This window comes from Oryzias latipes, chromosome 18, assembly GCF_053564925.1.
Source record: "Oryzias latipes strain Hd-rR chromosome 18, Olatipes_Hd-rR_3.1".
Classification (NCBI taxonomy): Eukaryota; Metazoa; Chordata; class Actinopteri; order Beloniformes; family Adrianichthyidae; genus Oryzias; species Oryzias latipes.
In genome coordinates this window covers 35,820,079-35,848,027 of record NC_136254.1, presented here as the reverse complement: position 1 = coordinate 35,848,027, position 27,949 = coordinate 35,820,079, and the positions used below count along the sequence as shown (strand labels likewise).

Here is a 27,949-nt window from a genome sequence, read left to right as displayed (position 1 = left end):
GCTCGTCTGGGGCTGTGGGCGTCCTTCTCCGGGGGGGCCCTGCGTTGGGCTCTTCCGGCGCGGCGGGGGGGCTGCTCTCCTGGTTGGGCTGGGGCGGCGCTCTCTTTCCCTCCGCGCCTCCCTGCTCTCTGGCTCTGGGGGGGCCCTGGCCTGGGTGGCGGTCTTGGTCGCCCGGGGGGCGGTTGTTCCCTGCCTGTTCCCGTGTGGCGTTGGGGGAATTCCGGCTGCCGCTGCTGCTGCGGCGGGGGTCTGGGTGTGGGGGTGGCTGGGCGCTCCTCCTCCTTCTTTTCACATTCCACCATCCATTTTAGAAGAACATAAACACTCACCTGAGCACAGGTGTTAGCTCACCTTTGCACTAATAGTTTGCATGATTGAATGAATGAAAGATTTCACACTAGTTGGTTTAAAGGTATGCGTTCGTGAACACTATCTGTTTTGTGTACATGTTGACATGTGAACGTTTTTTGCAGCTAGCAGGTGTGTTGATAATATTTGAATGTGTGTGAACAGGCTCCGCCCTTTTTGTACTACATTTGAACCGTACCGTAACGATAAACAACCAGTAAACCTGTCTGCTTTATGGTGCTTCATGGTCTTACCCCCTTTCCCTTCCGATTATCACCCCCTACCCCCCTCTCTCTCTAGCGTCCCTCTCTCTTCTTCCCCTCTTTCCTTTTCCGTCCGGTCCAACACCAAAGATTTTCAGACATGGTTGAAATGAATAAAGTTTGGCCTCAATAACAAAAGGGGTTTATTCAGACATACCTTCGGTTTGTCTGAAGATTAATAACCCCTCTTGTTAAAGTAAAATATGTCCAACATAAGAGTCTGTCTGCCCAGCTGTTGGACAGGACAAGTAAAAAAAAATAAATAAATAAAAAAAAATTGTTTAAAAAGGTAGTCCCACTCCACACGGTCGAACGCTTTCTCAGCATCAAGCGAGATAACTATTTCTGATGTATATGGTGGAGAGGGATGATGAAGAATATTTAAGAGTCTTCGAACATTATGAAAAGCATGACGATCTTTGATAAACCCTGTTTGATCATCAGATACGATAGAGGGCAAAACAGTTTCCAAGCGATGTGCTAATATCTTAGCAAAGATTTTACTATCTACATTTAATAACGAGATAGGCCGGTAAGAACTGCACTCTAAGTGACTTTTACCTTTTTTATGTATCAAAGAGATAACAGCCTGTCTCATAGTCTCTGGGAGGGAACCTGAGAGGGAGGAGTCATCATAGACTGAAAGTAATATAGGGGACAAATCTTTTGCAAAGGTTTTGAAATATTCACTTGGGAAGCCATCTGGTCCTGGTGATTTCCCGCTTTGCATAGAATTTATGGCCTTCTGAATATCTTCTGTTTTAAAAGGTCTCTCCAGATTTTGAGATACTTCCTCATCTACTTTAGGCAGATTAAGCTTGCTAAAAAACTTGTCAAAAAGTACTTGATCCTTTTTAGATTCTGAGGTGTATAACTGTGTATAATATGCATGAAACCTTTGATTAATCTCTAAAGGGTCAGTTAATTTCACATTCTGTTCAGTGTTGATGGCTATAATAGCCTGAGCCACTTGCTGATGACGAAGCTGATGGGCGAGTGTTTTACCTATCTTTTCCCCATGTTCACATGATTTATATCAACATTTATTTAAAAGATTTTCAATCTGCCGTGTAGTCGACAGGTTATATTCGGCCTGAAGAGCTAGGCGCTTCTTGAACAGGTCAGATGAAGGGGAGTTAGCTAGCATGTCATCTAATTGGAGAATATCATTTTCAATCCTCTTAATCTTTTCAGTTAGAAGTCTTTTCGTTCTAGCACTATAAGATATAATTTGGCTTCTAAGGTATGCTTTCAATGATTCCCAAATTAAGCTAGAGGACATTCCAGGGGTGCTATTACGTGTGATATATTCCTTTATTTCCTTTGAAATAAATTTAACAAACTCTCTATCTGAAAGCAGTAGAGTATTAAATCTCCATGGTCGATATTTATTACCTGGACTTGGCATTTTCAATGTCATTAACAATGGTGCATGGTCAGATATAACTATTGCTTGATATTCACACTTATTGACTAGAGAAAGTAGGTTGCTATCAAGGAAAAATAATCAATTCGTGAGAAGGTTTTATGTACTGGTGAGTAGAAAGAGTAACTTCTGCTATTGGGATTCTGGAATCTCCAGACATCAAACATTCCATACGTTTTAAGAAGCTGGTTGATCACTTGTGAGGCCTGTGATAGTTGTGTGGATTTAGGCGAAATGCGGTCAAGGGAAAGAGTTAGTACACAATTTATATCACCTCCAAGGATGAGATGGTGCGAATCTATGTTTGGTATTCGGGAAAAAAATTTCAGTAAAAAAAACACCATTGTCCCAATTAGGAGCATATATGTTTGCCAGTATAACAGGAGTATTATTCAATCTTCCCACTACTATTATTTATCTTCCAGACGGGTCAGCTTCTACTTTTGTCATGTTAAAAGAAATTGATTTTTTAATAAGAATGGCTGTACCTCTGGATTTAGAATGAAAGGTAGAATGAAAAATATGTCCCACCCATCCCCCTCTAAGTCTGGAGTGATCAAAGGTGTTTAGATGAGTTTCTTGGAGGAAGGCAATGTCAGTATTCAGCTGCTCCAAATGTGAGAGCACCTTCCTACGTTTTAATGGATGATTTAGTGATTTGACATTCCAGCTAACAAAATTAACTGGGCAACAGCCATACTGATTATTGAATAACTGACTAGCCATTGGCTATGAAAAACAGTATTTTTAAGGCATTAATCTGGGCAAGTAAATACAACCTGTTAGACATGAGATCTCATCACTTTAACAGAAATAGATGCAACAGATGAAAATAAAATATCTTTAGGTGCAACAGGTAACCCACCCCACCCATCACCAACAAGAACATGGTGATCATAAACAACCCTCTTACAACAAAATCCACACATTATGTGCTTGTTAGAACTCTAGCGTCCAGTTTGCTCTGCAAAAATATTTAAGAGTAGAAATACCAAAAAGCCTTTTAACATCTGACACTCAGATTAAATGTCCATGTAAATGGTGCAGGTGAAGAGGTCACACACAAAAATAAAAATATTAAATTAAAAAATTTAATAATAAAAAAGGGAGGAAAAGGAATGGCTCATTCCGATCAGAGTTTACCTATTTATTCAGATTACCATCCTTTTAGTGGTCATATAGAGTGGAAGTATGATTTGTGTGTGACAGATGAGCATTTCCGTCAGTCTCCCGGTGTGACAAAAAAAACCCACAGGAATAACGTAGATGAGTAAAAAATAGAGGAAAAAAAGAATAAGAGAAAAAACTCAAAATAATCACTCCTCAAAGAATATTTCCCTTCACATACGTCATGTCTTGTGCTGCATCCTTAAATCGTTTTTCAATTCCATTGTGTGTAATCCGCAGCTGTGCCGGGTGAAGCAGCCCATAACGCACGTTCTCCCGTCCACGCAGAAGCTGACCTCATTGAAGGCCGCCCTGGCGCTGGCTACACTCGGTGGATAATCGGGAAAAATGAGGACGGTGGCACCTTTGTAGAGGAGAGGACCTGCAGCTCGGGCACGGCGGAAGATCTCAGTGTAATCCTGATCGTAGTGCATCTTCGCGATGATCGCTCTGGCTTTCCCATCTGCTTGTCTCGTCTGTAGAGCGCGGTGACATCTGTCAATCAGCACTTCTTTATCGATCTTCAACACCTCTTTGAGTAGTTTGGAGATTGAATCGGGTGTGGTCGGAACTTCCTCGGGTACATTTAATATGCAAATGTTTGATCTCCGCATGCGTCCTTCCATATCCACACACTTTTCTTGGAGGATCGACACGTTTTTTTCCAGCTGCTGGACAGATTTTTGTAAAGTTGTTATGTCATCTGAACACCCTGAAAGTCCTCGCTCCATCTCTGACACAGTAGATTGAATTGCTTTCAACTCTGACCGCACTGTGGCGGCGTTGTTGGCCAACTCTGTTCGGACCGCTTGCATCTCCATTTTCACCTCCCCGAACTCCTTCGCTATCACTTTTGCGAGCTCCGTCTGGAAAAGCTGGGTGATTTGTGATTTGATGGAGGCCAGTATGTCGCTCTTCAGATCTAGAAGTCCCGTCTCAGACAGTTCACACGGCTCCATTGGTGCTCCTAGCTCTTCAGGTGGTGTGCTAAGTGTGGAGCTAGCTGAATCTGAGCACGTTTTGCTAGCAGAGGCAGCCGCGGCAGCTTTGCTCGTATATTTATATTTGCGGAGACTACTTGCCATCTCAGCTTGCAGAATAAAATCCAGGCGATGAGGAAAGAAGATAGGTTTTTAAGCTGCACAAGTTTTCTTGGCACTTTTTAGAGTATTATGGCTCTTTTTTGCTCATTTATGCAGAGCACGCTAAACATGCGACCTACTCCATTGCCTGCTCGCTAGCGCCCATCCCACAGTGGTTTGATCATAAAATCAGATCAACAGACTCTACATTTACACTGAATCCATCTTAAGATCTATGTTTCTGTGAAGGACTCTTCAGTTGTTCTCTATGCTGTTCCCATCAACCTCTCCATCTCTATAAGGATCTCCATCTGCTCCCAACTCCAGCGTTCACATGACAGAAACTGCCTTGGAAAACTCTGCTTCTCTACTTTGAGAAGCCAAAACAAAGCGTCTAAAGATGGTTTCAGCAGGAAGAACTTTCTGGACTTCCCTTCATGGTCCAGTTTGTGGGAAAAGTTTTGGCTTCTGCCAAACAAATGTCTAATAAACAACAACAACAAAGTTAAAGAGATTTCATTCTAGATTATGTATAGGTTTTATCCAACAAATCAGTTTATGCAAAAGCTAAAACAGGATATTACTAAAACTGTTCTGTTTTTAGTTTGAAGAAACGATGACGCATATTTTTGTAAATACTGTCAGGAACTGGTGGGGGAGGACCCAAAATGCAGAAGACCAGGCTTGGTGACAGAAAATAACAGATTTAAAAACCAAACTGAAACATGACAAAGCTATGGAGAAAAACAAAAAGGTGAAACAGCAGAGCAGATGAACAGAAACATAGACACTTAAATACTCTGAGGGTAATTAACTGAACTGAAGACAGCTGTGGATCCTGAACCTGAAACTGGAGTGACTGACAAAGGAAACCAGAACATGGACAGATGCCCACACATCCCTAGAGGAGGGGACCTGGAGGAACAGAAAAGAAGAAAACAAGTCCAGAACACGGTTTTCCTGCAGCCTAGCAGAACTGAGGGGTGACACGGCAAACCCTTCCCCAGAATCAGAATCAGAATCAGAATCAGAATAGGTTTTATTGCCAGGTTCAGTAGAGCGCACTTTACAAAACGAGGAATTTGTCTTGGTGTATATGGTACAATTAAAATAAGTTAAAAAATTAAATTAACATAACAACACTATATACAGTTGAGTAAGGTGGGAGCACAGGTGGACTGGGATGGTCTGTAAGTAGCAGCGATAGACCTTTGGTGGGGGGGGGGGGGGTCAGCTGGGGGGAGTTGGGGTACTGTTCAACAGGCTGACTGCAGTGGGGAAGAAGCTGTTCTTGTGGCGCGAGGTCCTGGTCCTGATGGACCGGAGCCTCTTGCCAGAAGGGAGGGGCCGAAAGAGATTATGTCCTGGATGAGAGGGGTTGGCTACAATCCTGGCTGCCCGCCTCCAGGTCCTGGAGATGTGCAGCTCCTGAAGAGACGGGAGGTGGCAGCCGATCACCTTCTCTGCTGAGTGGATGACGCGTTGCAGCTTGGCCTTGTCTCTGGCCGTGGCCGCAGCGAACCAGACTGTGATGGAGGACGTGAGGGTGGATTCAATGATAGCAGTGTAGAAGTCTACCAGCATCTTTTCGGGGAGGTGAAACTTCTTCAGCTGCCTCAGGAAGTACATCCTCTGCTGGACCTTCTTAGTGATGGAGCTGATGTTCTGCTCCCACTTGAGGTCCTGGCTGATGATGGTTCCCAGGAAGCAGAAGGACTCCACAGAGGTCACCGGGGAGTCACAGAGGATGACAGGGGGGAGGGGGGCTGGGGCCTTCCTGAAGTCCACTGTCATCTCCACTGTCTTCAGAGCATTAAGCTCCAGGTTGTTAGCGCTGCACTATGACACCAGCCTGGCTATTTCACTCCTGTAGGCCGACTCATCTCCGTCAGAGATGAGGCCGATGAGTGTGGTGCCGTCAGCAAACTTCAGGAGTTTGACAGACAGGTGACCAGCTGTGCAGCTGTTTGTGTACAGGGAGAGTAACAGGGGTGAAAGGACACAGCCCTGGGGGGATCCGGTGCTTGTGGTCCGAGTATCTGAGACGAGCTTCCCCAGCCTCACATACTGCTGTCTGTCCGTCAGGAAGTCTGTGATCCACCTGCAGGTGGAGTCAGGCACATTCAGCTGGGAGAGCTTGTCATGGAGCAGGGATGGAACTATTGTGTTGAACGCGGAGCTGAAGTCTACAAACAGGATCCTGGCGTAGGATCCCGGAGAGTCCAGATGCTGGAGGATGAAGTTGAGGGCCATGTTTACAGCATCGTCTACCGATCTGTTGGCTCTGTAGGCAAATTGCAGGGGGTCCAGGAGGGGGTCTGTAATGTCTTTGAGGTAGGTGAAGATGAGGCGCTCAAAGGACTTCATAACTACAGAGGTCAGGGCAACGGGTCTGTAGTCATTCAGTCCTGTGATTCTGGACTTTTTGGGGACAGGGATGATGACTGAGGATTTGAAGCAGGCTGGCACATGACAGGTCTCCAGTGAGGTGTTGAAGATGTCTGTGAACACTGGAGACAGCTGGTTGGCACAGTGCTTCAGGGTGGAGGGGGAGACAGAGTCCGGACCCGCAGCTTTGCGGGTGTTCAGCCGTTTAAAAAGTTTGTTTACATCTCCCTCTGTGATGGAGAGGGGGGAGTGGGGGGAGGGGGGGCGCTGAGGTGTGAAGCTGTGTGAATGGGTCGGGAGTGGTTGTGGGGGGAAAAGATGTTGCTGGACAATGGCTGGGGGGGAAGGTGATGGGGCTGCCTGCTGTCTGCTTAAAGCGGCAGTAGAATGTGTTCAGGTCGTTGGCCAGACGCAGGTCGTTCAGACAGTGGGGGGCTCTGGGCTTGTAGTTGGTGATTGTCCTGAGCCCTTTCCAGACAGAAGCAGAGTCGTTGGCTGAGAATTGCTGTTCCATTCTCACACCATGGGCTGATGTAGCTTTCCTCACCTCCTTGCTAAATCTGTGCTTGGCCTCTTTGTATTTGCCTCAGTCCCCACTTCTGAATGCAGCTTCTTTCTCTGACCTCAGCTGTCTGAGCTTTGCTGTGAACCAGGGTTTGTCGTTGTTGTAGCTCACCCTGGTGCGTGTTGGAATGACGCTGTCCTCACAGAAGTTGATGTAGGACGTCACAGTGTCTGTGTACTCATCCAAGCTGTTGGTGGCAGACCTGAAAACGTCCCAGTCTGTGCAGTCCAGACACTCCTGAAGTTCCTCCACAGCTTCGCTGGTCCATTTCTTGCAGGTCCTCACAGCCGGCTTGCAGAGCTTTAATTTCTGCTTGTAGGCTGGAATCAGATGCACCATGATGTGGTCCGACAGGCCCAGAGCAGCACGGGGAACGGCACGATAAGCACCGCTGATGGTGGTGTAGCAGCGGTCTAGTACCTTTCCCTCTCTGATCGGACATTTAATGAACTGTTCATATTTGGGGAGTTCAGATGATAGGTTGGCTTTATTAAAGTCTCCCAGGACGATGACTAAGGCGTCTGGGTTTGTCCGTTCTACGCTCAGAATCTCCTCAGCCAGCGCTCGCTGAGCGGCGCGCACGTCGCCCTGCGGTGGGATGTAAACGCCGACGAGGAAGAATGAGGAGAACTCACGGGGGGAGTAGAAAGGCTTGCAGTTGATGATGAAGGTCTCTAGGTCCGGAGAACAGAGTTGAGAAACTTCTGAAACATCGCTGCACCAGCCGCTGTTTATGTAGAAACATATTCCACCTCCTTTCGTTTTGCTGGAAAGCTTCGCGCATCTGTCCGCTCGGTGCAGCTGGAATCCCCGAAGCTCTAGTGCAGCGTCCGGTATGGAGTCGCACAGCCACGTCTCCGTAAAACACAAAACACAGGAAGTGGAAAAGTCTCTGTTTTTGTTGAGCAGCACGCTCAGTTCGTCCATTTTGTTGCAAAGTGAGCGCACGTTGGAGAGGAATATTCCGGGCAGCGCAGTGCGAAATCCGCGCCGGCGGAGACGCACCAGCGCTCCTGAGCGCGTGCCTCTCCTGCGGCGCTTCACCTTCTTACGTGCCTGCTGGGTCAAAATAGCCAGTAAATCCACGGTAGAAGCGAGAAATGTAGGAAAAAGGTCCACGGGGGTTGTAGCTCTGATGTTCATGAGCTCGTCCCTGGAGAAGGAGCCCCCAGAACTGAGGCATAAAACCGAATTAAAACATAAAGTAAAACAAAGTAAAGCGCACCAAAACACCGAGGCAGCCGTCCGTGGCGCCATCTCAGAAGAGGAGCAGCACTGGTGACCCTCCTCTGGACCAGGAGACATAGCCAAGGGGGAATGAATGGTTACCCTCCTCAGGTACAGATTAACTGGATCTGGATTGGCATGATGTGGCTGCAGGAAAACCCATCTGGCGTGGCATGGAATGGCTTGACAAAACTCTCCTGCTGGGTCCAATGTGGTCAGGTCATTGTGTCAGGAACTGGTAGTGGAGGACTCCCAGAGGCACCATGACAAGTACACTGGAAAAAAAATATGAGACAAATGAAAAAATCTGATCAAAACTAACATTTATACATTTTATACTTTACTTTAACATAAAAAACATCTTATTTGATTTCTTTAATTTTGATTATACACTTCCATCTAATTTTTAATAATAATAAAAAAAATCTATTTTATTTAGTGCGCCTTTCATGAAACCAAAGGACACTTTACAAAACAGAGATTAAAAATGAGTTTGAGTTTAGATTTAAAAGTTTGAGGAGAGTTTATGTTCTGATGTGCTGCATCCTTTCTCGGCGGGACCCCGTCACATTTGGTGTCAGAAGTGGGATCGCAGAGGAGGCCACAAAAAGGTGAGGGCGCAGTGGCGTGGTGAGGAAGATCCACAGGCGCAGCTCCTCCGTCGAGGAAGTCCAACCTCTGAGGAAGAGGGGGTGGATCCGGGTGGCCTTGGCGGTGCTTCGTGCCTGGCCAGGGGCCCGGAAAGAATCTACGGCGTCTGGTTCGGCGTCCATGAGCGGTGGACTTCGCGGACAGCAAGGGCGGACAGCAAGGGCGGACCGCCGGAGCGCGGAAACGGCCGGAGGCGGGATGGGCACACCGCCCGGTTCAACAGCCGCCTACGCAGGCGTTGGAGGCCTGCGTGGCGATGGACAGGGGGCGGACCCACATCTACCGGGTCGTCCACGGAGTGCTCCGGGAGAGGCGCAACATCTCGCCTGGAATTTGCTGTCAGCGGCTCCGTTCTGCTGGGGTGCCATCCGGAAGGGGACCAGCGGGGGCGTGTTGCCGTTTGAAGGGCCTTTGCCGGGGCTGGGACCGACCGGAGCGGCGCACCGAGGAGCAGAGCGGGAGGATTGTCGCCATGGGGCCGCTGCCGCAAGTGCACCCATCCGACGTCAGGACGTGGGTGCAGGAGCACGAGCTAGAGGAAGGACCCGCTGATGCCTGGCCGATGGACTACAGGGCCTCGGCGTTGGACGAGGGGCGCCTGCTGAACTGTCGGGTGGATCGGCGTGGTGCCTGCACTGTGGCGGACGGCGGGACTAGACCGCCGCACATCATCGGTCCCTCAGAGGAGGGGGATGGTGTGACGGTGTGGCACCGTCAGATGACGAGGGGGGCCACACTGTATTATTTATGTATTCATGTTTTTTATGTTTAAAATCGTTACCTGTGGTGTCACCTGGACAATAATTGAGAGCCACGCCCAATGGGAGGGGCTCGCTCTTCAAAAGGGAGCCACAGGTAGCGAAATGAGGAGTGAGACTGAGGTGCCATGCGCTGTGGGGGGGGGGGACCGACCGGAGCGGTGCACCGAGGAGCAGAGCGGGAGCATCGTCGCCATGGGGCCGCAGCCGCAAGTGCATCCATCCGACGTCAGGACGTGGGTGGAGGAGCACGAGCCGGAGGAAGGACCCGCTGATGCCTGGCCGATGGACTACAGGGCCTCTACGTTGGATGAGGGGCGCCTGCAGAACTGTCTGGTGGTTTGGCGTGGGGCTTGCGCGGCAGCGGGCTGCTGTTTTTGGATCGCCGGACATCGTAGATCCCTCAGAGGAGGGGGATGGTGTGACGGTGTGGCACCGTCAGATGACGAGGGGGACCACACTGTGTTTTATTATTTATGTATTCGTGTATTTTATGTTTAAAATCACTACCTGTGGTGCCACCTGCACAATAATTAAGAGCCACGCCCAATGGGAGGGGCTCGCTCTTCAAAAGTGAGCATCACAGGGAGTGAAATGAGGAGTGAGACTGAGGTGCCATGCGCTGTGTGGTCCTGCGTGGAGCAATTGTGGAACTTTGTTCTGGAAATAAAGACCGAACCTCCTCACCTTGGCTCCTCTGCATCCTTTCTCGGCGGGACCCCGCCACACGGAGATCAGGAGGGAATTCTAGAGTTTGGGAGCAGAGCAGCTGAAGGTTCTGGTTTCCATGGTGACGAGTCGGGCCAGAGGAACAGAGAGCTGAACAGACGAGGAGGACCAAAGAGAACGAGGGGGGGTTTTGATATGGATGAGGTCAGAGAGATAAGGAGTGGGGAGGTTATGGAGGGCCTTAAAGGTGAACAGGAGGAGTTTGATTGTGGAGGTTCTGGTTCAGCTGGTGGAGAACCGGGGTGATGTGACTGAAGGAGGGGGTTCTGGAGATGATATGGACCGCTGAGTTCTGGAACAGTTGGAGCTTATTGAGGGTTTTTGGGGGAGACCAAAGAGGAGAGAATTACAGTAGTCTAGACAGGAAGTGACCAGAAAGTGAGGGAGGGGCGAAGATGATTAATGTTACGTAGATGGAAATGTGCTGAGCGAGTAATGTTATTGATGTGGGACTGAAAAGATAAGGAGCTATCAAGGATGACACCCAGACTTTTCACCTGAGGGGAGGGGGAGACAGACAGGGGGCAATAAAGCTTCCAGTTTTGTCGATTTATCAGCCCTAATTAGGTTTTACTTATATTCTATTTCACAAAATTAATGAAAACGTGTCATTTTACTCAGCTTCATGATCTAATATGAGTTTGTGTTTTTATTCTCTTTGGCGTTTACCTCCAACAATTGATGTTCAGTTTAATGTTCTTTGTTATTTACTGAATGACATCTGTGTCTTGAATAAAGAAAAAAAACTTAAAACAGGAAGTTCTAAAGGAGGAGGAGCTTCTGCTGCACATGTGCAGTAGATGTGCTGCTGTATTCTGTAAAACACGACCCCCCCCTCCCTCATGCAAACATGCTGCAGTCTGAACAGCAGCTGCATGTTTGCAGATGAACCACAGGAGAAACGTGAAACCCGGGACTTTCTGCCGGCCTCAGCCAATCAGAAACGAGCTGAGATCCGCCTTGATCTGATCCTGAGATCCCAACATCAGGAAAACACTAAACCTGCAGTTAGGATCCCTGCAGCTTCATGACTCCTGTGCAGACATGACAGAAGGACGGGTTCCTGAGTTTCTGTGTCAGAGGACGGTTGGCGTGCTGGTTGGCGTGCTGGTTGGCGTGTTCACAGCAGATCTGGACATGTTCCCGTGTGTTTATAACGGTTACATGTTTTGGGGCTGTGTGAACAGGAGCAGCTGCAGAAAAACGCCGCCAGCAAACATTCCTGACACGTCTGCTGCTGAGAAACCTGAACTACGGAGGCCCAGAAGGGTCACAACTCAACACAATAACTCACAACAATAACTTGTTTTGTATAGTGAGTGATAGTGTTGTGTTAATTATTTTGTGTTGTGTTGTGAGTTGTTTTGTGTTGAACACCTGAGAACGGTGATGACACCTTTAGGAGGACACGCCCACTCACATCACAATAAAGCAAAGCCTGCATCACCTCAGGCTGGTTCTTCCAGCTCCTCCAGACCGCTGGGATGGTTCTGAGTCAGCTGGAGGGAGACATGTCTGTGGATAAAATGAGACGGAGAACCAGAAACACACGAGAACCAGACACCCAAGAACCAAAAACACCTGAGAACCAGAAACACCCAGCTGACCTCAAACTGAACAGCACAAAGACCATCCGTCACTCAGAGAGACACTTCTTTCTTTAATGAGAAGGAGGGGCTGATGGGAAACGTAGTCAATGGTCTCCCCTTTCAGAATAAAAGCTCTACGTTCTGCACTCGACCTTTACGACATCGACCTGATCTTACTGGGACGGATGGTTCTGCTGAGCAGACCTAATGAACCCGTCAGGCTCCACGGTTAGAACCCTCTGGGTGGCGTGTGAACCTGTGTGGGTGGAGCTTGACTGTGGCTGTTATGCTCAGTGTGACGTCAGACGTGTTATTGTGAGGCCTAACGGTGACTCAGATGGGAATTCCCGCTTCTCACCAACATCCAGGAAGCCCCTCCCCCTGCAGCAGCTTCCTTCAAGGAGGCGGGATGTTGTGGTCGCCTGGGGGGGTGGGGGTTAGGAAATCAGTAAACGGAAAGATGTGGAGGTTTTTGTTACTTTGGTCACATGGGAGAGATCAGGAAAACAGACATTGTTTTAAAAGATAACTGTTTAATTGTTCTAAAAGAACATAAATAATTTACAAACTGGGCATTTATAAGAGGTTAACAATATCAACTCAGGAGACAAACTTAACTTTAACTAAACCAACTGAGCAGACCAAGAAAAAGAAACGAACGGATCGCACCAAAAACACTGCGGGGGCATTTATGTTGGCGGATCAGACAACAGGGGGAACTAACAACATTCAACAAAGACTACAAAGACAACAAGACTAAACTCAAAACTTGATCTCTTAGTGAAAAAAATAGAACGAAATGAATCATAACCAACAAAAGCAAATAGAAATTAAATAAGTTCATGGTTTGTCCCTCACAGTCTCTGTGGACGTCTGTCCAGTTGCTGATTGGAGCATTTAAAGGCTGTGACGACTTCCTGTTTTGGCTTCACAGCTTCAGAAGCAGCAACCAGCAACCAGCAACACTGGCAACTCCAACACAGGTGACAGTAACACCAAACAAACACGAGTGTCTGCTACAAACACAATAAATGTAGATGTGAACTCAAAGAAATGTGGACACAGCAGGTTGACTCAAAAACACGTCCTTTCAAACCTTAGCTCCGCCCCTTTCCTTCACCAAAGTGGAAATTACTATAAATACTTAACTAACTCTTTATGCTATGTTCACACCAGTCATGTTTAAGAACATGCTAAACACGCCATGTTACTGTTTTATGTACAACAACCTTTGGTTCCAAAAAGGAAATCATAAAATAAAATACATAAAATAAAATTGATTATTGTTATTATAGTAGAGCGTCTGTACGTAAAGCCTGAAAACAGACCTGTAATGGTAGATGGTTTATACTTATGCAGCGCTTTTCTACATAACTCCAAAGCCCATAGTGCTACACAGTCACACTCACACTCACACACACACCCACTCACACACACACACACACACACACTGGTGGCGGCTCCGCTGCCAAACACAGGCGCCTGCCTACCACCAGAGGCAAGGTGGGGTTCAGTGTCTTGCCCAAGGACACTTTGACTCATGGGCGTGCAAGGCGGGAATCGAACCTGCAATCTTACGATCATGGGTCGACCGCCCTACTGCTGCACTACAGCCGCCCACAAAAAACCTGCATATCGACGCCGGAACATGGGACTTTTCGTACGGGAACCTGACACGCGCACACGCGTGCGTTATGCAGACTGCTTGAACGCGGTTTCCGATGTGAACGTAGCATTAGACGTCTGTCTGAAACCGGTAACGCCGCCATGCTAACAGGTGAAATGTTTGTTTTGTTCAAATATGCAGATGGAGGTTAAAGCTCCGCCCTCTGATGCCCCCACGCCCAGATGCTTTCCTCCATGAATCATCAGTCGGTGTCTCAGACGGTTCTGCCGACCCAAACATGATCCAGACTCTCCCTGGAGTCCATCCCTGCAGCTGGACTCAGACTGAACCGACCATCACAGCCAGAACCAGCGGGACGGCGACCAGCCCCAGAGCCCCGCCTCCTCTGCACGCCGGAGCTGGGAACAACAGAGGTGGGATGTCAGCGAGTGAAACGCGGAGGCAGAACAAGTGAACTGCAGCAACTCACAGGAAGGGGCGGAGTCAACCGTGAGGCGGATGTAGGTCTGGGGAATTCTCCCATTGCTGGACCCAGATGTGGCTTTTTGGTTTCTCTGAGCGACCAAACAGGTGTACGTTCCCGAGTCCTCCTCCGTCACCGTCCTCAAACTCAGAGACGCGTCTCCGTCCTTCACCTTTTCCTTCTGGAACGTCACGCGGCTCTGGTAGGACGGATGCTGGCTGTCCGTGAGGATCCGCCCCCCCCGGTACAGGAGCAAGTAGGTCTCTTCCTCGGCAGGTTTGAACCACTCAATGGCGATGATGGAGTCGTTGTTTGGCGCTCGACATGGCAGAGTGACGTCCTGTCCGGACACGGCTCTGATGTCTACCATCTCTGCAGGACAGAAACACAGCAGACGGGCTGAGGACCGATGGATCCAGAAGAATTCCTCCTCATCTGCTTCATGACTGATGGGTCACATCCTGATGTTCTCCTGCTGCTCCTGAAGAACGTTCCGGCTCTAACCGGTCTGGTTCTCTGTCATCTGCAGGAACATCCTTACCAGAGTCATGGTAGATGGACGCATTTGAAGGCCAAAAGTCAGGAGCTCCAGGTTAGATCCCTGAGGATCTCCACGTGTTCACGTGTCAGTGACACACATGTGGAGTTCAAACTAGGGATGGGTATCGTTAAGGTTTTAACGATACTACTACTCTTATCGATACTGCTTATCGAGCCGGTACTCTTATCGATACTTTTTGAGGACGAAAAAAAATAAATAAATAACAAATTAAGAACATAAAATGTTTTATTTCCTCACTATGCAACAACACTTTATACATGAGAATGTTCCAGACAGGATATTTATTTAATTATTTAATCTAATTGTTTTTATTCTTTATGAGTGTGATGTTTCATTTGATCTTTTGTCCATTTTCCACAACCTTGAATAGACTTTTCTGTCTGTCAAACACCAGAGTTAAGTTAAGTTAAATGATGGAAACAAATTCACTTTGATGCAGACTCCTTTCTATTTTGCCAACTCCATTTATTTTTCTTTAAATCCAGTAAACCCAATAAATGATATTAATTTTACGGATGACAACTATCATTAGTTATTAATTATTATTAAGTATTAGGAAGCAGCTGATAGTTTGTTGCGGGTCTGGAATCATAAGCGGTGAGTCTAAGCCCCGCCTCTCTACCTGTTTGTTGTATGCTCCGCGTGCAACACCCCCCCCCACCCCCCCTCCCGCTGCCCCAGCCTGTTCTGCACAAACAGCGCAACATACGGTCATCGTAGTAGCAAGGTGACAGCATGGTAGGCAAACTTAATAATTTTTACGCAGAAACGTTAGTTCTTAGTCTAGGGCGCTCACGTGTCCCCTACAAGATCACCACTGACTGTGTGTGCGCTGCCTTGTCTTGTGTGCGTGCGCGCGCGGCGCGTGCTCTGAACAACAGCCCCGCCCCCCGTGCACACAAATAGACAGACAGAGCTCTCCGCTTCAACGAGAATACCGAAATTAATATAATCATTAATTAACGGAAATTGACTGACTTGGTGAGTTAAATATGGCAGATAACGCTTATATTTTGTGGGACACAAAAAAAGAAAAAAAGACAAAGTAACTCCTCCAGTACCGATAGCAGAACCGTTCAGGTCAGATCTTAACGATACTGCGGTCTTGAAGAATGTGGCCCCGGGGCTGGTTCAATACCGGGGCACGGTACCCATCCCTAGTTCAAACCCGGTTGATGCAGCAGCGATAAGTACAAGACGGGTTTTGAACCGGACACCAAGAGGGTCAGACGTTATGGTCGCGCACAGGTATGCAGCATGGATTCTGATTGGCTGCAGGATGTCCACTAAAAAGTGAGAATGTTTTTTGCGTTTCCAACACCAGTGTTTTTCATTCGTTGTGTCTTATCCCGTTTTTTGCCTATGTTTGACTTTGCTTTCATAAATTTCAGTTAGCCTGACAGAGTTGCCATCAAACAGCTGATAGCTGTCATCTGGATAAACACGTCACCCCCCTCCTCCTCCCCCCTCCCTCCCCGCGCGCGCTCACCCAGTGTTTATCGGAAACAGAGAGGATTCCTATAAATATGGATGGAGACGCGGAAAACAAAGAGACTCGAACCGAAAGCGACACAGAAAAAGCTTTAGATGAAATGTTTCACAGTTTTGTTTCTCTACAGGTTTAAACTTCACTTTCGCTTCAACAAACAGTTAAAATCCTTCATTTCAAGCTGAAGTTATAGCTGATTAAATAGAAACTCTGAGTGTTTTTCAAAGTAAAAGCATAGATTTCATTCTCATTGATCTCCCGCTGCCCCTCACCCGCAGAAACCCGCAGACTCAGCAGAACCGCACACGCAGTGGCGAGCTGAAGAGCAGTCATCCTCCTCTTCCTCAGGACTCCATGACAACTCAGGCAAATGACTTCCTGCTTCTTCCTCGCAGCTCCTGTGGGAGTTTTTTTTCCACAAGAACTTTATTAGTCACAATGATTCAATCCGAAACAGGAGGAGAAGAAGCCAGAGGAACTGTCATAACATGTCACACAAAGACACTGAAATGACGCTCAGAGAGAGAGTTTTAACTGTTTCTTATGGTCAGAATGTTTTATTGTTCATGTTTTGTTTGACTTCATTGACAAAGTTAGAAAAATGAGGAGTATGATTTAAAAATTTGGATTCATGCATATGCATAAAAATATAATGAGTTTAATGATATACGATTGTTTTTATGAGGCCAAACAGTCCATGTTCTGAGCAGAGGAGGAAGTCTGAGTCTATGTGGAAATGCAGTTACTAACTTTAGAGTTTGGAGGAAAAAGGACAAAATACATTTACAGAATCTTCAGGGAGTTCTTGAGGTTACATCAATGTTTATTTGAATCTTTGAGGTAGAATTTATGGATTCATTTAAAGGAGATTTCTGTCACTTTATTGGTTAGAAGATGTTTTCTGGCAGATTCCTGACATTTCATTCCAGTATTTCAGTCTAATGATGACATCCCTTCAATGATGGGCAGTTTGAAACCTTCTGTAATAAATATGCCAACGCCTCATTGTTATTAGCATTATCGTTATTAGCGTTAAAAAAAACACATGGAAATGACCGGATACTGACCCCTAGTGGCCGTTTGGTAAATTAAAAAAACCTAATTTTGACTAACATAATTTTACAAACAACATGAAAACCTCCCATTCTTGACATTTGATGAAGTCAAGTCTGATTTCAGAGAAAATCAACCTTTATTTTATGTAGTCCATAAACATGAAAAAGTGCTTGAGTTCCACCAATATCTAATGCAGGAAGCAGAACAAAGCTAGAAAACTGCAGACCAATAAACATGTTACCAAGTACTTCAAAGGAGAACTGGTGGACAACACGTTGCCTTTACATCTGAATGATGGCTCAACGCCTCTCCACCCAATGAAACATCTCTCCACTGATACTGACATGCTGTTCAACATTTATGAAAAATGGTGAAAAGTGGTGGCTGCAGTTTTTCTTGACTATAAATATGCCTATGACATAATTAACCACGATGTCCTCCTTATCAAACTTTGTCTTTTGTAATTTCTCAGAAAGCGCTCTTTGTTGGATCAGATCACATCTTGTGGACAGAACACCAGCAGAGCAAATCTGTGCTACATCGTTTAGTGGGAGTTCCCCGAGACTCAATACTGGGGCCTCTCCTTTCTACTCTGTACTTAAATGACCGATCAAATATACAGGTCTACATGTAAAAATACAGTTATATGCAGACGACACAGTTCCTTATGTTCAGGCAAAAACGAAAGTGCCATTCATTGACTGGTTCCAAGAATACAAACAAACTGTCTGCATGTTTTTCTCTCGGCTGTCATCCAACAGTAACCAGCTAGTTTTCTTGGTAGACACAGAGAACGTCCAGAGTTCAGTTTCCTGTTCAGGAGAGTCTGGCTTCCCAGCAGGCTGCATCAGAACCCTCCTCGTCTGTCTGCCTTGTTCTACTTTTGGTTCTGTTTTATAGCTTTCTACTTCTGTTGGGGTTCTGAGGGGAGGGTCGGATTGGGGACTCCCAGAGTAGGTTTCCATGGTTACAGCAGCTGTGTATCACTCCCCTAAAGTCAGCTGTTTGAGGAGAAGAAAGTTTTGAGCTTGAAGCTCCTGGATGAAGGTCCTGAAGTCGGTGATGGAGGAACGTTGGTGTTTCAGTTTGGTTCAGACGATGTTTTTATTTCTGAAGCAGTAGCATTCCAGCAGGACTTGATTCAGACGACGCACTCAATGATCACTACTGATGGGTATTCTAACACATTTCTGTAGTCCACAGTCATAGTCACAGCTGTTGTGATTATTGAGGGCGTCGTCTGAATCAAGTCCTGCTGGAATCCTGGAGTTAGAGATGTTCGTCCTCCAGCTAGATGCTAAAAATTATGGATTTAAACATACATCACCCCATTTCTCTTGTTGCCAGAGCATCAGCCAATACCTGTTTATTCTCTGCTGAATTGATGTATGCGTAGAGATTTCACTGGAAAACTAGAAGTAGAGCGAGCCTTCACGATAAAAGTCCATCCATCCATCCATCCATCCATCATCCATCCATCATCCATCATCCATTCATCATCCATCCATACATCCATCATCCATCCATCCATCCATCTTCTTCCTCTTATCCAGGACAGGGTTGGGGGGCAACAGTCTAAGCAAAGATGTCCAGACTCCCCTCGCCCTGCCCACTTTAACCCCTCTCTGAGGACTGAGTTTCAGAGCCCAGGCTATGTGTGGGGATGAGATCGACCATTTCTAGCCGGTATCTCTCAACCTCTTGCACAAACTCAGGCTCCTCCCCTCCCAGAGAGGTGGCGTTCCACGTCCCAAAAGCCAAGTTTTGGGCCACTGAGGCACCCGCCTTTGACTACCGCCCAAACCATATTGCACTGGCCCCCTTTGGAGGTCTCCTATGGGTGGTGCTCCCAAATCGTTCCCTCGGCCTGACTGGGGCCCGTGAGGAGAGCCCTGTTTAAACACTCTTTTTTAGGATGTTCTTTTACTTCTTAAACATCGATAGACAGACAGACGGGTCAGTCGGTAGATAGATAGATAGAATCTGAAACCATACTGTGTAAACACATAAACTAGGTCATTTACAGAAACTGCCTCAAATGTTGACATCAGTCACTGCTGCTGGTTAAAGACAGTGACGTGAGGAAGGGGGCGGGGCTTGTGTGTGGTGTGAGTGAGGAAGCAGAAAGCAGAGATCAGACCAGAGAGGAAGATGAAGGAAACATGTCTGCTCTGTAAGTACAGAAGCTGTTTGTCCGCTTTGACTGTCTGCTCTGTTGGTGTTGATGATGAGGAGGAGGTGACATGAAAAGGAGGTCAGGCTGAGGAGAGGAGCAGCTGGAGGAGGACAGAAGGAGTTCAGCTGTTCTGATTCCAGGAGCTGAACTTTCTGCTGCTAGTTAGAAGCTGCTGCTTCCAGAACACAGCTGGACCTTCTAGACCAGGAAGACTCTGCAGATCCAGCTGAGGAAGAGCAGCAGGTTTCTGGATTATCTTGGTAAAAGTGAACCAACAGTTGAAACTTTTATTGTCTGAATATTTGTCAGAGAAAGGAAACAAACTAAAAAAAAGACTGAAAAAGTATGATGATGCATCTGTTACACACACACACACACACACACATGGACTGTGAACCTCCAAGCTAGCTCTTGTTTTAACCATCGTCTGTATCATAGAACTGGACTGAGTCACGTCATCCATAGAAAATGGTTTATTCCGGCTCCAACCAAATCCAGTTAATTCAGTCACATTTCTTTTCATTCATTCTTCGGTCATCGTCATGTTGGAGCCACCCTTCGTCAGTCAGCAGTGATTGGTCTGAGCCGGCCTGGTCATCGTTCCTATGGCAACCCCTCTCACCAATCAGCAGTGATTGGTCTGAGTCATCGTTCCTATGGCAACCACTCTCACCAATCAGGAGTGAGCTTGTTGGAAGGCCACACTCCTACCACTGAAGGGGGGGCTACATTAAATCTGTCAAACCTGGATGTGGGGGCCAGCAGGCTCCTCCTACTTTCACTGAGGCTTCTGATTGGTTGGTTTATGACTGAAATATTTTAAAATACAGGAAAAATAACGAGGATTATCAAGAAGATGTTGAAAAAATCTATCAGATCCAGAATGTTTCTTCTGACTAATAGAACGCCTGAATAGCAGATGTTTATTTCTCTATGGAAGTCTGTGGGATTTTGGCTTCTTGGAGCCACTTCCTGTTTGGAACACCAGGGGGGCGGGGCCACTCAGTCCAGTTCTCTTATAAAGGCTATGGTTTGGGCGTAGCCAGGAGTATGATGAAGGTGAAGGTGATATTTGTGGAAACTGGGGGCCAACGTGTTGCTGCAGCTTTAGATCACCTGACTGGATCACCTGAGGTAACCATCTCTGCATCACCTGTGCTTCATGTCGCTCCCCCCATCACCAAGGGGGGGAGGGTGATGAGGCAGCAGAGATCCTCTGACTAGATCTTCATGTGGATCCTGAAGGTCTTCGTCCTGAAGCTGCTGATGGTGGTTCTGCAGGAGGAAACGCTCAGAAACTCTCAGATGGAGACGCTGGCAGAGATTCACTTCCTGCTTTCACTGCTTCTCTGTCGTTTCTGCAGGTCTGACGTTTGTGCTATGCTGTCCAACAAACCAAAGTGAGTCACATCTTCATCATTTGTCACATCTTCATCATTTGTCACATCCTCAACATTCACTGAATGATTTCAGGTTTTGAAAATTAAAGGAGAGCAACTATTAACGGTTAACAGAATGAGGTTTTATCTGTTGTTTATGGATTGGACAGCAGTGACAGTTTTTCTCTCCAACTCCTGCAGTTGGTCTGACTGTGAGTCCCAGCAGATCTCAGTTCTTCAGAGGAGAATCAGTGACTCTGAAGTGTGAGGACCACAGCTCTGCAGGATGGACTCTGAGGAGAAACACCTCAACTGGAGAAAACACCAACTGTTCTGAATGGGGAGAGTTACACATTTCTTCTTGTGAGATCAGCTATCTTTCTACATCAGACAGTGGTGTGTACTGGTGTGAGTCCAGAGGGGGAGGAGCCTCCAGCATCAGCGTGAACATCAGTGTCTCTGGTAAGATCAGACTGTGGAGTTAGTGTTGCTGCAGCTGTGTGCAGATGGATGAAATGCTTTGTCTCTGTGTTGAGGTGGATCAGTGATCCTGCAGAGTCCTGTCCTCCCTGTGATGGAGGGTCATGACCTCACTCTGAGCTGTCAATCACAGACCCCTCCCTCCAAGCCCTCAGCTGCTTTCTATAAAGATGGCTCCCTCATCAGGACTGAGCCTACAGGTCACATGACCCTCCAGCATGTTTCCAGGTCTGATGAAGGTCTCTACAAGTGTCACATCAGCGCTCATGGAGAGTCTCCATCCAGCTGGATCTCTGTCTCAGGTGAGGAGCTCCTTCAGGGACCCGATCCGGTTCTGCAGCCTCTCTGTTCTTCATCATCATCTTCATCATCATCTTTGGTCTGTTTCAGAGAAACCCACAACCACCTCTGCTCTCTTAACCTCCTCTGCTCCTTCATCATCTACTGCTCCCTCCTCCTCCTCTCCTCCTCTTCACATGTGGTTACCTGCTGGTTGCATTGGTGTTTTGGTTCTTCTGGTGTTCCTGGTTCTGCTGATCGTCTGCGTTAGCAGGAAGTCTGACAGTGAGACGCCAATCCCAGAATTCATGAGGAAATCAGATTTGTTTTTATAACAGTCAGGACAGAAACTCCTGAAACCAAACATTTGTCCTTTTTTAGCTGAAAGAAGAACCAGAGAAGATGACGTCACATACAGTCACCTCACCATCTTACAGCAGCAGCCAATCAGAGGCAGCCGAGGTAAACGTTCATGTGTTTGTTTGTTTCCAGCTGAAGGATGAAGCCGAGTCAAATCTGGGTTTATTTCAGACTAGATTTGTTGATATGAGGATCAACCGTTGCCGTGGAAACTAGGATGTCTCTTTGATCCGTGACCGGAGTGACAGGAGAGTCTCTGTTGTTCTGAAGGGGTGACGTTCTCGCTGAGCAGCAGAGATGAGTGTCTGCAGGATGTGGCCGTTGCCGATAGCGATCTAAAAGCTCTGCAGTCACTTCCTGTTTGATCAGCAGCAGACGAGCTGCTCAGGCTCCACCACAGAAGAAGAAACATCAGTTCCAACGCTCCTTCAGACACGAGAACTGCTGAAGAACAATGCAGGTCTGCATGGACGGTTGTTCTGGACCGACTGCTGTCCTGACTGTTGTCCTCAAAGGAACAGCAGGTGGCGCTCTGCTCTGCTCTCAAAAGCTCAGTGTGAAAATGGGTCAACCCAGATGGTTCTGAACCCAGATGGTTCTGAACCCAGATGGTTCTGAACGCTCCACGCTTCGTTTCCTTCAAGGAGCGGACTCTTCTGAGCCCTGAGATGTCTGTGATTCTGGGTCAGAACTGTTCTGAACCCAGAAACATGAAGCGTTTGGTGCAAATGTTCTGGCGGTCCACAGAACCGTTTCCGGTCCGTGTCATGCGTCTCTTTGAACAGGTTTGGGTTGTAAAGTTCTGCAGATCTTCAGCTTTTCTCTCTGCTGTTTCTTTAGTTTTAGAGTCTTCATCAGATTCAGAGATCGTCTACTCTACAGTGAGGAAGACCACGGCTCCGCCCGTCTGATCCCTCAGACCGTCACTGATGTAGGTGTTTGCTTCGTCTCAGCTTCTGGGTTCTTTGCTCGATCGTTAACTGGTGGTTTCCTCTGTTCTGGTTCAGGAGAGACTCGCTGGAGATCAGATTTCAAACAACCTGTGGCTGTTTGTACTGCAGGAACCTCGGAGCTTTGTGGGCGTCTGAAGTCTTCTGAGGACGCTCAGAGGTTCTCCGTGACCTCGTTGCATTCAGATGAGCAGACGCCACCCTGCAGACGCCACCCTGCAGACGCCACCCTGCAGACGCCAACCTGCAGACGCCAACCTGCAGACGCCAACCTGCAGACGCCACCCTGCAGATGTCAACCTGCAGACGCCAACCTGCAGACGCCAACCTGCAGACGCCACCCTGCAGACGTCAACCTGCAGACGCCAACCTGCAGACGTCAACCTGCAGATGTAAACTGCATCAGTCATAGGAAGTCCGTGTCTGAAGGAACCACGGAGCTCAGGTTCAGAGAAACTTTCAGGAGAAAAACATCCAAACTCTTCTTCAACCTTCTTCATCTGGACCTGATCAACCTTTGTTTTTTTTCCTCAAACCGTCATGAAATAAATCCAAACTCAGGTCAAAGTGTGAGACTGAAAACGCACGACGCCACACTTGAGGCAGCAGAGCACGCCAACACCACTTCCTCCAGCCTGCCATGCTCGTCTCCATGGCAACAACCTGGTCAACCAGACCCATAATGAACCAGTTGCTGGAATCAATCAATCAATCAACCAATCAATCAATGTGTTATTGGTGGAGCTCTTGTAAAAGCAGAGGTAACCAAAGTGCTGAACATAAAATCAGATGTAAATAAATCCCCAAAAAATATGATATAATAAAGAAACAATGAAACAATGGACCGGTTCAGGATGGTTCTGCTGGTCCAGCTTGTCCCTGTTCAGCCCCTATTGATGCTGTGGATGTTCCCTCGTCCAGTAGGGGGCAGTGTGGTGCTTTTCCACTGCTACACCAGCAGATGAAGGGAGGAAGTCTCTCCTGGACGGGCAGACATGTGACACCCATAGACCTAAAGTTTCCTCATTGGGGTCCAAATGTAGAAAAACTAAAAGTCAAGGCTGCACAACGACACAAGAACATTGTGTGTGTTTGTAACTCGCTTGTAGTGAGAAGAACTCAGTGGGAGCAGAGACTCTGGTGTCAGTGGGAGCAGTGACTGGTTTTGGACTGGAGGATGGTGAGCATGTCAGCAGAAAGGTTGGTGGTTGAGACACGTAGACCTTCACAGATGCTGTCAATCATTCTGGTTCTTATTCTGGTTCTTTCTGCGGCGTCTCATCAGAGGACACTGGTGTCTGAAATCTTCTGCTCTCACTCGTTTGTGTTTCCTTTGTGCAGCCATTTCTGCTGACTCATTGTGTTTGCAGGTTTACAGTCATGCTCCAAGATTCTTCTTTGCTTCGTTTTAGCGCCACCTGCAGGTAAAACAGAATAAAGTGGGACTCCAGCTGGATGTGTAAAATTTGCTTCAGCAGGTCAATAAAACCTGTGCTGCCCCCGTAGTTCAGACCCCCCCGGCCTAAACAGCTTCTTGTTTTCTGCTGTGGTTTGTCTAACAGAACCAAGCTGTGTGCAGTTTGTTTAAAGTTGTGGTTTTGTGCAGCGATTGTGTTTTGTCGTTGACCTCATTCTGCTTCCGTCTGTGATTTAGCAATCTCAGCAAATCTGGAGTACTCCACATTTATTACATATACTAGAGTATAAGTACAGCAGGTATAATTCAGACATGTGTAGGAAATGTACTGACTGAATACTTCTTTATCGTAAGTTTAAAACATCTATGGTGTACAAACAGTAAACCTTGAGTATACTGCCTCACTTTTAGTGAGTATACTTGTAGTACATTTAACCAGAATACTTTCCGCTAAGGGCTGGACAGTGAGCTGAAGCAGGAAACTGCGTTGAGGGTTGAAGTTCTCATCGTCCTGATGTGCTGCAGAACCTCATGTAAGAACAGGAACTTTTTAGTCCATTCATGCGCTTTATGCAGGGCTGCTGCCCCCTGCTGGACACAGTCTGACATGACGTCACAGTTTAATCATTGACCTTCCTGTTGATCCTGCAGTAGAGATAGACTGACAGAAGGTTTGAGGAACATCTAACACGCTGAAGAACAAACTGAAAGGGTTTGATGAAGCGTCCAGCTCAGATGGAGGTCCTTGGTTTGTCTCTGGAGGTTCTGGAGGCTCTGGAGGTTCTGGAGGGTCTGGCGGTTCTGGAGGCGGGACCTGCTCTTTAACTGGAAGCTGTGGACGTCACCATTTCTGCTAACAGGTGAGATCTGCTGCAGATCCATTTGGACTCTTCCAGACAGACGAGCAGATCCTTCAGCTGCCGCTGGAAACGTCAGGAACCAAAGAAAATCCTCTGCAGGAAGACCTGAGATGGATCAGAACCAGTTCTCCCGTCTAGAACCTCAGTTTTTCATCATCTGAAGGACAATTTTATTTAATGAAATAAAAAAATCTGGTTTGGTTTTTGGAACCCAAACTTTGGTCTTCCACTAAGAACCCCTGAAATGAACAGAAACAGGAACTTTTTCTGGAAGTTCAAGGTCAATCATGGTGACGCGCTCGCCTTCATAGCTTTAAATTAAAAAACTCCGACCCACAAGAAAGTCTAGAAGACAGACGTCATCGGTGGTCAGATAAACTTCATAACTGAGCTTCAGAGCAAATCAAGTGTAAACCTCTGGACTCCTGGGGTTTGATCATTTCTATGGTTGTTTTTTAAAATATGCAGTTACAGCTCATGTCCAGCTGGGGGCAGCAAACACCAAACAAAGAGGATTCAGAGGACGACAGAGTAGATGTTAAAGAAAGAAACAAACAGCAGGAGCTGCAACCCAGCTCTGTTTGGATCATACCAACATCTAAAGATGAGGGGTGGAGGCAAACCTTCACCTGATCGTCGTCCTTTTTCATCAGACCTTTGTCCCTGAAGAAGAGCGTGAAGACACAAAGTTAGATTGTTTAAAAACAGTCTGTATTTTTGCTGTTGACGCCGAACTCGTCATCAAACATGAAACAAGCAGGAGCAGATGTCTCCTCTGGAGGAGGAGGAGCGTTGGTCTTCAAAGTGCTGTGAGGAGAGAGTGCGGCGCTGATTGTGGTAATGACAGGTTAACAAGGAGCGTCCCCTCCTTCACGCACACACACCATCTCACACGCCCACACAGACACACACACACAGACTCACACAGAGGGGAGTAAATCACAGCCTTCAGCTCCTCTCTATAAACGCAGGAATCTGAAGATTGGCTGTAAAGTACCAATCATCTCAGCAGCTGCTCCGCCCAGCTGTGCACCTCCGCCTGTGTGTTTGTGTGTTTGTGTGTTTGTGTCCTGTGAAGCAGATGTTCAACACAAACCAGCAGCCCAGCTGCCTCTGTCTCTCCCTCCACCTGCAGGTGAAACAGCATAGGTGGAGTGTTTTCACCTGCTGTCAGATGCCAGGTTTTCTTCAGGCTTCAGCAGTCGAATGTGTTTCTATGCTGATGACACAACATGTTTCGGTAAAGATCAACACAGACTGAAGTCCTGCATGAAGACCGAAGTCCTGCATGAAGACCCAAGTCCTGCATGAAGACCCAAGTCCTGCATGAAGACCCAAGTCCTGCATGAAGACCCAAGTCCTGCATGAAGACCCAAGTCCTGCCTGAAGACTGAAGTCCTGCCTGAAGACTGAAGTCCTGCCGCTCATTTCTCGTCACAAACTGCAGGTTTCCATGAATTTTCAGAACAGTCTGAACCAACAAGCGCCGCCGTCCTGTCCTCTTTCCTTCTGCTTCATGCTAACGTCCTGCAGCTGTGAAAATCCAGAGGGCGGGGTTCAGGACAACCCCCCCAATTACCAATCATGGAGTCTACCAAACTCGCTGTGGACACATCACACAGACACTGGATCAAAAACATCAAACTGTTATTTAATGAAGTAACACGTTTTTGTGCAAATGTGGTTTAAAAGCAGGAAGTGAAACTTCAACTGGGAGGAGCTTCATCCATGCAGTTGGACAGACTCAGGGGGTGGAGCCAAACACTGAAGGTCAGAGGTCAGCTGACAGGAGACTCGCTGACATCCGGAGTGTGACGACGGTTCAGCCTGGGGTAAATGTTTGCTTTCTGCCCTGCAGCTTCCCTGAGTGACCTGTTGACCCCTGGTCAGGTGGGTAACAGTCATCCATCCATTGGGGGCGGAGTCTGCTGCTTGCAGCTCCGACAGCAGAGAAGTCCTTCAGACACGTCAACCACAAGTCCATGTGAGCCCTCATGATGTCATCGACACGCCCCTTGACTCAGTGTGACATCATCAATCGCCATTTGTCCCCGCCGACCTTTCCTTCGCTCGGCCTTCATCAAAACCTGAAACACATCATCACTATCCTCATCATCTTCATCCACACTACATCATCTTCATCGTCGGTGTGGGCCTCACTCTGTCCACGGATCGCATTGTCAAGGTAACCTGCGTTCGTCTCCAGCCGTGTCCTCCGGTCCTGCTCCAGAGGGCGGGGCCATACCTGCAACAGCCAATCAGCATCAGTGTTTGAGCTGACTCCAGCAGGTGTCTGAGTGGAGGAAGCAGACCTTTCATCGCGTCCCTTCTTCTTGATGAACAGCTGCAGAACGCCCACATGATGACCCGTCAGCCAATGGGAGAAGGAGAAGCACAGGTCGCCGTGGCTCCAGGAAGGGGGCACCTGGAGGGCCAATCGGGCTCCTCGGATGCTTCTTTGTCCCGCCTTCAGCTCAGGAACAGACAGGTACTGACCTAAGACCCAACATCACCAGTAATCTCACAGGAGGAACCAGTGAAAAAACCAGCAGAGAAACAGGCATCCTAGAGTAAAGCATTCTAGATGTTCCTGAAGATGACCTGAGAGATGCTTTTCAATGAGAAATGTCATTATGACCATTAACCAGAGGAAACCTC

The 27,949-nt window shown here is 47.4% G+C and overlaps 3 protein-coding genes across 6 annotated transcripts in view; 1 reads left to right on the top strand and 2 right to left on the bottom strand.

The window, feature by feature from the left end:
• Positions 1–12,709: 12,709 nt before the first annotated feature.
• On the bottom strand, positions 12,710–16,766 carry LOC101169813 (myelin-oligodendrocyte glycoprotein). Its single transcript, XM_004079539.5, has 3 exons — positions 16,607–16,766; positions 14,290–14,655; positions 12,710–14,218 (listed from the first exon to the last, which is right to left on the bottom strand). Exons 1-3 carry the CDS (start codon positions 16,665–16,667, stop codon positions 14,139–14,141), a joined length of 507 nt encoding a protein of 168 aa, XP_004079587.1. The 5' UTR covers positions 16,668–16,766; the 3' UTR covers positions 12,710–14,138.
• Positions 16,767–19,335: 2,569 nt separating this feature from the next.
• Positions 19,336–27,949, top strand: part of LOC101155147 (Fc receptor-like B) — a 9,564-nt gene continuing 950 nt past the window's right edge. The window contains exons 1-9 of one of the 4 annotated variants that reach the window (XM_023948974.2): positions 19,336–19,563; positions 20,931–20,966; positions 21,147–21,407; positions 21,482–21,727; positions 21,816–21,989; positions 22,086–22,166; positions 22,905–22,995; positions 23,072–24,964; positions 25,083–27,779. In XM_023948974.2, the coding sequence (XP_023804742.2) occupies positions 19,542–19,563; positions 20,931–20,966; positions 21,147–21,407; positions 21,482–21,727; positions 21,816–21,989; positions 22,086–22,166; positions 22,905–22,975 (891 nt within the window). In that variant the 5' untranslated portion in view covers positions 19,336–19,541 and the 3' untranslated portion in view covers positions 22,976–22,995; positions 23,072–24,964; positions 25,083–27,779. Of the gene's footprint in view, positions 19,564–20,930; positions 20,967–21,146; positions 21,408–21,481; positions 21,728–21,815; positions 21,990–22,085; positions 22,167–22,904; positions 22,996–23,071; positions 27,780–27,949 lie in introns of all 4 variants that reach the window. The other 3 variants (XM_078936822.1, XM_078936821.1, XM_078936823.1) reach the window with 3 other exon arrangements.
• The window catches only part of LOC101170304 (nephronectin), an 8,132-nt gene continuing 7,104 nt past the window's right edge, over positions 26,922–27,949 (bottom strand). The window contains exons 11-13 of the mRNA XM_004079541.5: positions 27,604–27,787; positions 27,452–27,536; positions 26,922–27,378 (exon numbers count right to left, since the gene is read on the bottom strand). Coding sequence (XP_004079589.3) covers positions 27,292–27,378; positions 27,452–27,536; positions 27,604–27,787 — 356 coding nt within the window. The 3' untranslated portion in view covers positions 26,922–27,291. The remainder of the gene's footprint in view (positions 27,379–27,451; positions 27,537–27,603; positions 27,788–27,949) is intronic.

Coding starts and splice junctions, on each gene's coding strand:
- LOC101169813 (XM_004079539.5), bottom strand. CDS start 16,667: ATGACTGCTCTTCAGCTCGCCACTGCGTGTGCGGTTCTGCTGAGTCTG. Junction 14,656..16,606: donor GAGTCTGCGGGTTTCTGCGG/GTGAGGGGCAGC, acceptor TCTGTCCTGCAG/AGATGGTAGACATCAGAGCC. Junction 14,219..14,289: donor GGTTGACTCCGCCCCTTCCT/GTGAGTTGCTGC, acceptor TGTTGTTCCCAG/CTCCGGCGTGCAGAGGAGGC.